Source organism: Melanaphis sacchari, unplaced genomic scaffold (assembly GCF_002803265.2).
Source record: "Melanaphis sacchari strain LSU unplaced genomic scaffold, SCAv2.0 Contig23_pilon_pilon, whole genome shotgun sequence".
Lineage (NCBI taxonomy): Eukaryota > Metazoa > Arthropoda > Insecta > Hemiptera > Aphididae > Melanaphis > Melanaphis sacchari.
In genome coordinates, this window is record NW_020271114.1 from 4,676,114 (window position 1) to 4,689,832 (window position 13,719).

The 13,719-nt window shown below is 25.3% G+C and overlaps 2 protein-coding genes across 2 annotated transcripts; both read right to left on the minus strand.

The window, feature by feature from the left end:
• Positions 1 to 279: 279 nt before the first annotated feature.
• On the minus strand, positions 280 to 13,110 carry LOC112594809 (ethanolamine kinase 1). Its single transcript, XM_025339814.1, has 7 exons — positions 12,749 to 13,110; positions 6,111 to 6,493; positions 5,779 to 5,919; positions 3,412 to 3,686; positions 2,772 to 3,019; positions 1,032 to 1,257; positions 280 to 700 (listed from the first exon to the last, which is right to left on the minus strand). Exons 2-7 carry the CDS (start codon positions 6,252 to 6,254, stop codon positions 643 to 645), a joined length of 1,092 nt encoding a protein of 363 aa, XP_025195599.1. The 5' UTR covers positions 6,255 to 6,493; positions 12,749 to 13,110; the 3' UTR covers positions 280 to 642.
• On the minus strand, positions 9,159 to 9,883 carry LOC112594810 (uncharacterized protein PF11_0213-like). The gene is made up of 2 exons (XM_025339815.1): positions 9,568 to 9,883; positions 9,159 to 9,442 (listed from the first exon to the last, which is right to left on the minus strand). The coding sequence occupies exons 1-2, from the start codon at positions 9,881 to 9,883 to the stop codon at positions 9,159 to 9,161; spliced, it is 600 nt and encodes a 199-aa protein (XP_025195600.1).
• Positions 13,111 to 13,719: the final 609 nt, after the last annotated feature.

The window sequence follows — 13,719 nt, forward strand, 5'->3', positions numbered from 1 at the left end:
AATCAATTAAGTTTTTACGTGTAACTATAAACAGATCGTTAGTGATAAGTAATAACAAATTATAATTATTTGCTTGCGTAAATGTGACTACAATGATTATATTATGCCAATGCAGCTATTGCAGTTACATCGTAAATAATATAAAACCTTATTAAGGTATACGATAGGTACACTTAAATGATGTTTGGACTAGGTATGTGACCTACATTATACATATAAACTAATTATCAAAAAATAAATACATACTTTTATTATTATATTATATCATACTTTTTATTATTTGATATATTTATATACTGATTATAATAAGATGTTGATTATTTTACTGCTAACACATTAGTTGTATTTGTGTGATTATATACACAATATACAATATATATTTTAACAAAGTTGTGTTTAGTACTATAATATAATATTTCGATGACGAATAAATTTGGCAGCAGCATAGGTGAATCGCGTTTTTGATTTACAGAGGCATTGTATTTAAATTAAAACAAAGCTTATTGCCTATAATTTAATATTTATAGACGAAGCTTAAGTCTATATTTTAACATGTCTTAGTCATATATTAAGATAGAAAGAAACAAGTTAAAGTGAAGTGTTATTAAATAATGGAATTATTTTTGGAATGGAACAAAATATTCATTTTATGTGTAAATTTTTTGCTTTTTTGTATTGTTCTAATCTCATTTCTGCATACCTGAAAAATAAAAATAAATACTTAAATAATGTTTAAAAATAAATACAAATTATTAAATGTATAGTTAATAGGTTTAAACTAGTAAGCAAAATTGAATATAAAATACATGATTCATTATAGATAAATATTTACACATGTAAACCGTATTTCACCCAGAAAGTGTATCACAGTCCCATTCACGAGTATATAAAAAAGGCTTAAGTCATATACTTAGTAAAATTAAAAGTTGAAAATAGTTTAAAAACTGTTAAGTTATTCTTAAAATATACAATTTAGTCAAATTTTAAACTTCGTCTATTTTTCATCAATAATTTTGTAACCATGTTATTACTTTAAATAATCGAAATTGATCACCGATAATTCGGCTTGTACAAGTGACCAGAATAGCCACAACAAATGCGACGCCATTGTAAACATGTCCACTTGGTGTTTAAGCACAGCAACCCTTTGATCATTTTGGTCCAAAGATTCACCGGTGTATTCTTCTAAGTACGATTTCAGCCAGTCCATTTGTAAATCAACATCTGGATACAATGAAAAGTCCGGTTCTTGAACACCTATGTAATAAAAATGTTAACGTAAATCGATGATAAAAAAAATAAATACATTGTGTAAAACAATGAAATTCCTTGCCGTTAGTAATAATTTTAATTTTTAAACCATAATACGATCATATTTGTTCACATGTTGAATATAAGTAACCTTAAAGTTAAAATTATGTTAGATTTCCATAAGCATTATTGGGGGAGGAGTCGGCTAGGGTTAGGCTAGAACAGGACATTAGAACTCTCAATATTTATACGTATTTATGTATTGAGATTTGATACTTAATGGTTTTATAAAAGTTTTAATAATATGGCAATTGTTATACCAGGAATAGGATATTCAATAATGTGTAATTATATTTTATTTTTAGCTAGAGAATAATATTGAAACATATTATAATAGTTAAAAGTTTCAATAAGACAGAAGAGATTGTTAACTTCGTTAACCAATTTGTCAATATTTTGTATAGAACAAAATTCAATCAACAGGTTGTAAATATAAGCACAGCAACAGAAAAATAAGAACCAGTAAAACATTAGAGTAGTTTATGGTTAGTTAAATCTTATTTTATTTTTCAGAGCGGAGTGATTATTATATTTGCTTTACAATTATGTATTATTATGAATTTTTTTTGTTTTTTTTTTTTTTTTTTGTTCTTTTAGAACAGAAGAAATACTCTTCAATCTTCAACTTTGTGATCAGTAAGTTATCTGACAAATCGAATGAGTTTATCTAGACCTTCTTATTCACATTTAATGTTGAGAAAAACCCACCACTTTTATCCCTATTCCCGTGGCTATTAATAATAATATTTATTTACAAGTAAAATAGTTTGATAGTTTAAAATAAGGGGTTTTCATAAGTTGTTCTTACACTAAAAAAAAATATCTAAAACACATACTTAAAATACTTTTATAAGAGTACAAACTATTAAGAAAATTTTTAAAATTACAAAAATATGTAAATTATTTTACAGTTAAAATTTTATAAAAATTTTAATTTTACCTAAATAAATTTAATTATAAAAATGAATGTATTTTAATAAGCAGAAAAAGAACTAATATATTCTGAAAATTTTACTAAATATCTAGAAATTGATTTGGTGAAAATATAGTCTTTATGGGTTGAATTAAAGTACAATAATGAAATCGACTTAGTAGAAAAAATTGCTTTGCATAATCTTGTTCCAAAATTTTTTAAATTATTATCTTGAAAAGTTCTAAGATTTGATTTTGTACTTTAAACTTTTTACAGTACCACAAATAGATCAAACGATATTGTTTCCTACTTACAGTTAATCTTAAAGCCAAAGATTGAAATATTTTTTCAGAAGACGTTTTTAAACATCCAAGAATAAACAAGTATCACTGTAAAATTATTAATCAATATTAAATATTTATTGCTCCGCTCAGAATAAAGCTAGAAATAAGCTAAAAATGTTAAAAATATAAAACAAAATTTAATGTACTTATCCTACACAAATGATTACAATATCCTAAATTAATTAATAATGTAATATAAATACCAGCAAATTCAATAAAATGATTAGCTATGTCAAACGCCTGATTGTTGACCATTCCGTACTCATAATCGATAAATGTTATGCTGACGGGATGACCATTCGCTGCGTTATCACGCTGCAAAAGTATGTTGCTCAACAGCAGATCGTTGTGACAGAACACGACTGGACTTCCGATATTGTCCAGCAATGTTTTCAGAATTCCAATATCAGCCCGCAGATTCTCGATGCCTTGGGGGAATGTCTTTCGGAATCTATATACATAAATATTATCGTTGATTATAATATTTATATAATCAACGGTTTTATGTGTTATAAATTAATTCAGACGCAGATGGTTTTAAACTTTTAAATATATAATATATTATAAATTTATAAATAATAGTATAGCCGCGGGTAAATAACACGTGTTTATATATAAAAAAAAAAATCATAGCTAAATATTAAGCTAAACCTATCTACATGCAATAGAAAACTAAAAATAATGGTTTGCATTCAAAAAATATTTTGTTTCCTAATGTTGTATAGCGTAAACATGCCAAATCAATATCCTTAATTTTTTCTTTCAAAATAATCATCTTGTAGTGCATATATGATCGATAATAATAAATAATACTTAATGCTTTGAATTGCTTTATGAACTAACAAGAGGTCTTTGGCAGGAGAACTAAAACGCTTCGGAATGAGATTGATAAACTGTTCCATTTTACTCCAAAGTTGGGATTTGATCGTTCCGTCTTCTGCACTTATGCAATTTGTACTTAAGCGGTGAAATCTCGCCATTGTTTTGGCTACTAGCCTGTAAACGCTCGGGTCCCGAACTGTAGAAGTGGTCAACGTTTCCCCTTTAATGTATTTGTACACCATGCCATTATCGAACGTTGCATATAAGTCAGGTGCAAGTCCAGCACGATACAAAAGCTGGAAAACATTTAAGAACATATATGATACTGTTATCATGATACTTCTATACAATTTAAAATATTATTACGCTCAGCAATTAATTTATAAATATTTTATTATTTAATTTTATCAAAAAAATAATGAGCCTCTCTAATTATATTCATTTATATATTTTTCTCATGTTAGGTCTGTTAGGACAGATTTTAGCTAGATACTATTCTTATCTTGACGACGTTATGATTAGGTAGGACTCCATAATATGTTGCTGAAACTTACAAGTATAGTCACCTATCTGGAAACTAGCAACGGAACTTAATTCATATTAATAATATTTATAACCAACTATAAGCTAATGTTCTTAAAATATGTAGTTATCGATTTTATACTGTACGAATAATCATGTAGAGGTACCTACTGTAAAAGTATACTAAAAATACTAAAATAGTTTTTCGAGTATCTAAAACAATAAATTGTATTTGACTAGATAATAATGATAATAATAAAAAATTATAAACAAAATTGTAATTAAATTTAAATATAATATAACCTAAAATGTTTTTAATGTTTTATGCATATTATATATTTTCACGTTTATATGAATTTATTATAATATGTTAGAAAAATATTGAAAATTAATCTCAATTAAAATTTTCTAAAAAAGTAGGTACTCGATAACTCTTTTGTTTATTAATGATGATTTTTTCAATAAATAAACATGCAGTAACTGAATACATTTTTAATGCATTCATTGAAAAATATTAAAAAAAAAAAAATTAATTAAAAAAAAAAATGAAGAGTTATAATAAATATCGAAGAATTAAAATCACATAAAAGAGATTAAAATTTACCAAGATAATTAAAATTAGAGTGTTTATTGTTAAAAGAAACAATAATCATTTAATGATATTTAACTACTAACTATTATTAATATAGGTTATAATATGATTGATATACGCAATTAGTCTTGATACGATTATACGATTAATGGCAATACAAATTACAGTAATATAAGTTTACTATTAGATATGTAATTATCATAGCAGTATTAATTGTCTCAAAACTTTCAACAATCTTTAACAATATTTAATGTAATGCAATAAATGTAAAAATTTGTGTGAATTTATTATACAGGGTGTAGTATAAATGGCGGATAGTTGAAATATAAAATTAAAGGTTGATACAAAAAAATTGATTTAATAATGAGGTAGGAAAATATGAGTAATCCTATAACTTAAATTTAACATAATATATTTTTAAATTTGAAAATATTAATTAATCATGTTATATACGAGTATGTTAATAAAAAATGAATACCTTTAGTATATATTATACTGAGACACAATAGTTCAGATCGCTACTCTACGACTTTATAGTGTCTATACTCTGTAGTAGAATAAAGCTTAATATTTTTATATAATATAAATGTAGCTAGTAAATTTAACAAATATAGAAAACAACAGTTTTATTATTATTTTTATTGTTAATGTAACTCCTGTTTTAAAATTATTGGATAATGAAATTGTAAAAAATAATTTGTTGATAATTTGCATTGCACTGACAATAATACAAATCTACATAATATAACAATATATATAATAGAAAGGTATGGATTAAAAATATTTATACAAATAGCTGCTAAAAGATAAAATTTACGATAATTTATGGTCCTTTATTTGTGAATATTATCATTGATATTATGCACTATAGTACATAAATAGATATGATAGAATAATAATTGCATATGTATATATTAAATTTCATAGATATAAAAATGAACAATATTAAGTATAATGCTCACTCCCCTCACATTTATCTTTTTATAATGTATTAATTCGAATTTTAGTTTTTGAAATTTGTAGTACTTTATATTTAAGGCCAAATTTTAAAATTTTTAAATTATTAATATTGTTTAAAATGTGTCATGAAGCTATATAAAACTTTATCAAATGAAAACCCCTAACTTTTTTACTCCAAATTGTTAATTCGATAGACTTTTTTTAAAATTTTGAACGCATTTAAATCAAAATTTGAATAAATTCATTATTTAAAGAAAAAACAGATATTGAGGTTGGATTACCTAGTAACCTAGTACACTACGGAAAAAACGAACCTTAAAGTTTTCAAATTCTGCTTTTCTGTCGATGATCTGTTCCGTATTTTTTCCGTAGACACGTACCAGCACTCCATTATCTTCTGGACGCGAATCGTCGAACAAACCAACCAACTTGTTAGTAATACCATCTGTGAACAACTAATGTTTTATGCACAATTTCGATGATTAGTTTAACTCCAGATTTTTGTAAGCCATTAAAATAAATACAACTTAAACATATCTTAAAACTTTATAAATATATTTAATATATTATGCGGTGTATACAAGCGATGTAGAACAATATATTATGTAAATAGATATGTTAATAACTATGATTGGTTTTTTCTAACCTTAAATCGAATTTTTTCCAAATTCCAGTCTGGTCTTATCAATTTTAATATTATTCGAGAACCGTTTTCGATACTGTTGTCTTCAACAAAAATGGGCAAGTGAGGAATAGTAGACATTTCCGGTGATTGAGAAGCGATCATCATGTTACAAAATGAATTGCATGTCTACTATGCGTTTAACGACACACTACGCACGACGTAGAAGGTGAAACGCATGTGATGCCGTGATTCAATTTCTAATCATAAACAAGAAATATATTAGCTTCTGATCTCGCCGACCACTTATTCCCCTCTTTCAAATCGATATAGGTAGTATTATATATTGTTAATTCGGCCAGTGATAAGATAAAACTACATATTGTTTTAAAAACATGCGATTTAATCTGTAAACAAAAAATAAGTAATAGTAATAATAGTATTAACTTTTAAATAATTCTATTAATAATCAATGGCAGGATTTAGTAGAGCTAGTAGAAATATTCAATAATATCTATAAGTGTATAACCTGTATTATTTAAAAACAATTGAATCGTTGATTGCAGAAACGACATGAGTTAATTTTTTAAAACTTTTGAATAATTGATAAAAAGCGTATAATTTAAATAATTCTAAAAAAATTCTTAGTTAAAAATGAATACTTGTAGAAATATATTATGCACTGATTATACATAATTTATGTATATAAATAATATGAAGTTTTTTTATTATTGACTTTCAAAGTTTTCTGACGCATGACGTTTCACAAAAAATGTGACTCGTGTCGTTTTTGCAATCATCGATTCGATTGCAGTTAAACATAAATATTTTGTATTCTGTAGTCACTGCGAGTTGTGACATGACAAATAACTATAACTGAGTTTGGCTGAAAAGGCGAAATGTGTGCTATACGCCTATACCATACTAATACACATTATGTATTATGTATAATTAATTTTATCAAGTTGCCGAAGTTTTTTTTATTAATAAGGACATTTTAATGTATACAGGTATTTAAAAGACTATAATTTTTGGGTAACTTTGAAAAACTTTCATACAAGTTACATTCCATTAACATTAACACAGAAATATGCCGCACTGTTTGTGACAATTAATAAAACATTAGGCAACTGTTAGCAGGTTTATATTACTTGAATAGAATTTTCTGCATATTACTCGATCTGAATAAATGTTCAATAAATGTTTTCAAAAACAATTATTTTAGTATTATTATTATAGCATTATATCATCGTAATAAATATTTTGTATTATTCCTGACATAATACACCTGTATGAATACGTTGCTGAGCATCAGTACACTTAACATGTTTACGCGAAATTATAACATCGAATTCTAAAAACCAATTGAAAATATAATATTTAATCAACAATATTAAAGATTATAAGCTGAATAGGTATAATGAATGTATTACAGGTTTTAAATAATAATAATAATTACACTGTTTTACTGGATATTAGTTATTTAAAATGTTATAACTTTATAAGTTAGTGACAATAAAATATGATCTAAATATATTATATTAAAATAAATATTACTTGATATTAACCTGTTTAATGTTTCTGATTAAAATTAATTCAACTTGGTGTAGGTTTATAAATAGAAAAATAAATTGGAAAGTCAAAAGTTTATATGGTGTTTTCAATGTTAATTGTACTTTTTTTTTAAAAAGAAGTTTTCATCACAATTCACTATTAAAAGAATCTTCCTATACAATAGTACGAAAATACTTATATGTAGCATAGTAGATACATAATATACCAGGTAGGTATAGTAGACGGTACTCACGAATAATATGATATATGGCTTCAGTAGTTAGCAATTGTATTAAAATTACGTAGATGTAACTATAATAGGTAATTCAATAGATGCCATTGCTCTAGTTTAGCCACAATAATTGTTACTGAGAAACCGAAAACATTGTTTAACATTTTTCGATATTTTAAGGTTTATAATTTGAATCACATAGTTTAATAAAAACATTTTTTTTTTTTTTTTTTTTATTAGCTAATTATTAATCAATTATTATATTATAGACGTAGTCTCTCAATCGAAATATAATAAGTTTTGATTTATAACTTGATAATTTGATATAAAGACATTTTGTAATAAAATATATATTTTGTTTCATAAACTAAATAAAAAAATATTTAATAATAAACGAATTATTTTAATCAATAATAAGATATCTCTTAATTTTTATTATTATACTGAATGAATTTTTTTATAGTTAACACTCACATTATGTCCAATTAATAACGCTTTATTGAATAAAATAAAATATTTTTTATTTATCATTCATTTATTTCGTTTAGATAATAAAAAGGCATTTTAATTTTATATTGTATAACATGATGGCTTATTGAAAATGTTTATATATGAAAATCAAATGAACAAGAGGTTAAACAGTTAGGTATATTAACTTTTTAAGTATTTTAAGTTTGTATGCGCTATATTGTAGCAAAACATTAGATATGTGGGTCGTGGGATACCTTTGAGGTGCAACTTATAAACTACGCAGATCTGAACTTTAAACACATAAAACAAAAAAGTATTAATTAACGATATATCTTAAAAGCTGTAGGTATCAGTCAGGTAGGTAATCATTCGAAGCTAGCAAAAATATTCTGCTTATAATTTATTTAAAAATAAATTAAAAACTTAAAATATGATAGGAAGAAAAACATTATTACCTACTATTTGAGACAGTAAATATTTACAGTTAAAAGAATCAATCTGCATATTTAATCTAATAAATTTGATTAGATTTGAGATTGATACTTTATTTTTTAATAACAAGAAAAGTATATTATTATTTACAAACAGACATTCATTTATAGACAGTATATTTATAATGTGAAATTTTATGAGTAATCGATTCAGGTTCAAAAGAAATTAATACTAACACATATATGTAGGTGCATCATATAGATTATCCATACATAAATAATAATGACATAAATTTAATAAAATTGTAACTTTTAAGTTAAGTATAGTTAAGTCTTAAGAATAAGAATTAATTTTATAATTTATAGGATAAATTTATATTTTTATTATTTGGTTTTATCTACAGACACAATTTTATTAGGTTGATTAGTTTTCTTTTTCAGTGATTGCGGTGAATTTTTATTTGAAACAATTTTTATTTTTTTTACAACATCTTGTGTAACATTCGAAGACTTTTTAACTTTCTTATTAATTTCTCGGGAGTTTATTTGATTAGTTTTCTCAATATTTAACAGTTTATTGAATTTTTGAATATTAGTGTTATCATTACAAACAGATTTTATATCATTTTCTGCCGACTTTATTTTCTGATTTTCAGTTGATATTTTACCTGAAGTTATAGTTTAATAGTGATTTTTAGAAGTGTTCTTTGATAAGTTAACGTAAAATGCCAATAATAAGTTTATAATATATTTTAAGTTATGATAATACTTGCCACTTTGTATACCTACTTACTTTTAACGTTGTTTTCTTTTTCTAAATTCGAGGCTAAAATGGAAAACGAGTCTTTATTATTAATATTCCTGTATACTTCATGCAAAGGTGTATTGTCCATAGGTCGTCTTAAAGGGGAGATGTTTCTTTTAGATTTATTATCCTTCCTTGATCTCACGATTTCTAAGTTTCTCTTCAGTATTTCTAACTTTTCATTGGGGTATAGTAATTCTTCATTGTGATAATCAGTAAACATTGTACATTGTAAAGTTGGTTTTAGATTTTTTAATTTCTCTTCAATATTTTCATCTATGTTTTCTGTGTTTGATTCGGCCATTATGTTAAATATTGTAATTAGAACTAATACTGTTAGTGTTTAAAATATTGTATAAATCAACAAATCAACGTTGCTATGCCCATAAATTGTTATACAATTGTGAGTTATAGAAATAGTTATAGTTAATGCCATGTAAATATACAAATTAAGACTTAGAGGAAAACATGGTTAGTGATTACTCTTTAATAGTGTTGTAACTGGAAATATATTTCCAGGTTTCTATATGTTATAATAGAATATATTATATAACATTATATTAAAATATTAATTATCTATCAAGTAATTTAAATAAGTACCAACTTTTTAAAAACAAACATTATTTGGATACTATTATTAAATAATTATAAAGCATAATCAAATAAATAATGTACAATATATATAAAGATATTTGTTTTATTAATATTTATATTATTAATCACAGAAACGACTTTAATGAGTAAACTCGAAATTAATTAATAACTATAACATAATTTTATTTTTATTTTTTTTTTTTTTTTTTTTTGAGCAATAAAACAAGAAAACTAGAGGATTCGTCTTGCAGCTGTTTAGTAGTTGTCAAACATACCTTATCATTGAACTAAAATGGATAACAAGTATTAAATTTAAATTTAACGATAAATCATAACATATTATGAAAAACGATTTTGAGTGTAGACAGTCTAATTCAAAGATAACAAATTTGTCTGTACCAGCATGTTAAATAAAAATGTTGGTTGAATTTTATTTTTCCTACGAGACAACTAATTAGATGACCCTTTTTTTTTTAAATTTAAAATATTTTTAAATTTATGGCTTGATAAAAAAAAGTCAAACATTACATTAGTAAAAAGTTTAAATATATATTAGAGTATTAGACACTAAAAGCATATTATATAGCACATAAGTAGGTCTCGGATTTAAATGCAAAGACGATTCCTTACAATTCAGTTAATTGAATTCATTGAAGAAAATAGCTGCTCGCATCATAAGTTTTATAGAACCAAACATTGCCAACAAAGAAATTGCTAGTTTTTTCATAGAAGTCAAATTTAATTATATGTGAATACCTATAATTTCATGACTAACCAATCGGAATATGATAAATAGCAAATGACAAGACAAAAGATGTAATTATGAATCTGTCTTCAGTTTCTTTCGTTTAACAACAAAAATAACGCAATACAAAAATAAAATGTTAAATTATGATTTATGATACATGTTTTTGATGGCTGTAACACAATTGCACGCACGTTCTACCTTTTTACACGAAAAAAACCTATGTTTTATGAAATTTAGGCATTGTCCTTTTAACAATTTTACAGATTTAAGTTTGACAAAAAATTAAGCTGTTGGCTTGTTTAAAAATTGTTTCATATTATGACATTTATACACACAATAATAGTATAGATAAAAAACTACAAATTATATTTTTGTCATATAATCATATTTAAAAAATAAAAATTTTACCTGATATAATATATGTACAATAACTTAATAAATAATCTTTTTATTACAATAAAGTTATCTTGAAAAAAAAAATTATAATTTTAATGTTGTTCTAATTTTATCCAAGTTTGAATTATAAATTTTGATTTGTCTTATTCTTTCTGATGCTTGTTTGTATTATTTTTTAAATCTTATTAATTTTAAAGTAAATAAGACATATATTTATATTTTGAAATTTTATTCTGGATATCTTACAATATAATTATAGTTTCATTAATAGAAGTGTATGGAATATAAAACCATTAGTTATAATGTCGATGGAATGATTCTGGTTCATTAATCGTCCTAATATATAGGGAAAATGCTAATGTCTTTATGTCAAGTAGGTATTAATATTTTTAAATAGTATATTAAAAAATCATTTAAAATATAATACTTATATTTTAAGGAATGTAATCGTGTTGTGTTTTTTCATGTAAAACGTTAGAAAGAATACAATCGAGGTGCAGCGGTTTTCGTTTAATTTATAAAACTATTATACCTATGTTTATAAACAATTAAATTTAATACTTTGAGTTATGGTACTTGATAAAATACATCTTGTACGGATGCACGCTAGAACCCAATTTTTCAAGACACGTAAAATAAGTTTAAAAAAACATATTGTCAATGATCTATAAAGAGATAAATTTTAAAATTTTAAAACAATATCAAATCTTATTTTGGAAAAAAATATTAGAATCAAAATTCAATATTTGTAGAAATATTTAAAGTTTTTAATGATTTGCCACATTATATATTTTTAACCACAAAGAAAGTATTTATTTCATAAACGATTTACAGTAGGTTTTTTTTACTATTTTTAAAATGAAATTGTAGCTTGTATTTTACTGAATCCGGAACACTAAAATCTTAAAATAGTAAATTTTAGAGGTTTGTATCAACGGCGATACATAGGACGGGAAGGAGGCACGTGTCAAAGGCGTTGCAGGTGACACAAACGTAGTATCGTAAATGGTAATAATATTAATAATGACGAGAGGACGCCACACCCGAAATGTGTTTTTTGACTTTTTTCCGAAGTAAAAAAAAAAAAAAATCTATAAATTAACGTGAAAAAAACCAGTGAAAGAGAGAGAGATAGAAAACGGAAAATGTTCTAACTTTTAAGTTTGATGCAATAGCTCAATAGTCAATATTATTCATTCTATTGATTTACTATTAAAATTTAAATGCTTACAACCGCAAAATCGGAACTGCCCTATACAAATTTACTATGCGGCACGTTGGTACGACGGAAATAACACGTACAGCTTGCTGGTGTGCCGTCCTATTTTTTATAATATAAAACTATAATATAGGAAGCTGGCATTCAATATCAATAGCTATTTATACAATTAAATCGTATTATATCGCAATAAGTAATGATAACGTGCTTACGTGCCGGGCGATCCGTTTGACGGTGGTTATACGTAGCTGGGCTACTCCAGCAGAGGCCGCGTCCGATCGTCGTATTATTCGCGTAGGTACGGCTTTAGCTATTGCTGTCCTCGTGCCTCGTTACGTTGGGTATCGGCGACGAGCGGAACACTTAATCACGAGTCCCCGCGGTCACCGAACCACTACTGATCGTAACCGCCGATCCAATTTAAAAAAAAAGTCACGGTCAACAGACGATATTGTGTATCAACGAGTGTACGTCATATTATTACCTGTCATAGATCAAATAATATAACGTTATGTTTTCGTGGATGTCGTATAGACTATAGACGAATATGATGTGTGAACGTGAAATATTCAATGATTCGTTATCATCCGACGTTCAACGATTTCGATGTGATGTCTTATCAACGCGGGACGAATGTTTATAAATATTGTTATCACCTTATCATCATCGTCATAAGCACGGAGACTAGAGAGCTGATAAGGTGGCCAACCTCGCCCGAGAGCCCCTCCCCACAACGCCGTAATAATTTAAAAACGTCCCGAGAAAAACCACATTCGACATTCACCTTAGCCCGTATGCGTAGGGATTAAACTATGTAGCTGGGTATTTAAACAGATATAACTTTTAGATTTTTTTAGAAATTACCGTGTTGTATAAAACTATAAAAAATAAATATTATATAGGTGCCTAGATAATAAATAAGTTTTTTTTTTAACCTACTTTAAAAATATAAATGTATTGCACTGTGTTTTTATTTTATTTAGCAATCATCATCACTAAGAAATGTGTTTGGAAAATAAATTGATGATAGGAGGTGGTCAACGATTGTATTTAAATTATTTATTTCAATAGGTAACTACACAATTATTAAAATGTTAATAGTTTGTTTAAAAATAGCTATATATAATGTATTCTATGTATATAAAAACAAAAATCTGTATTACTTATATCAAATTAATAAGAA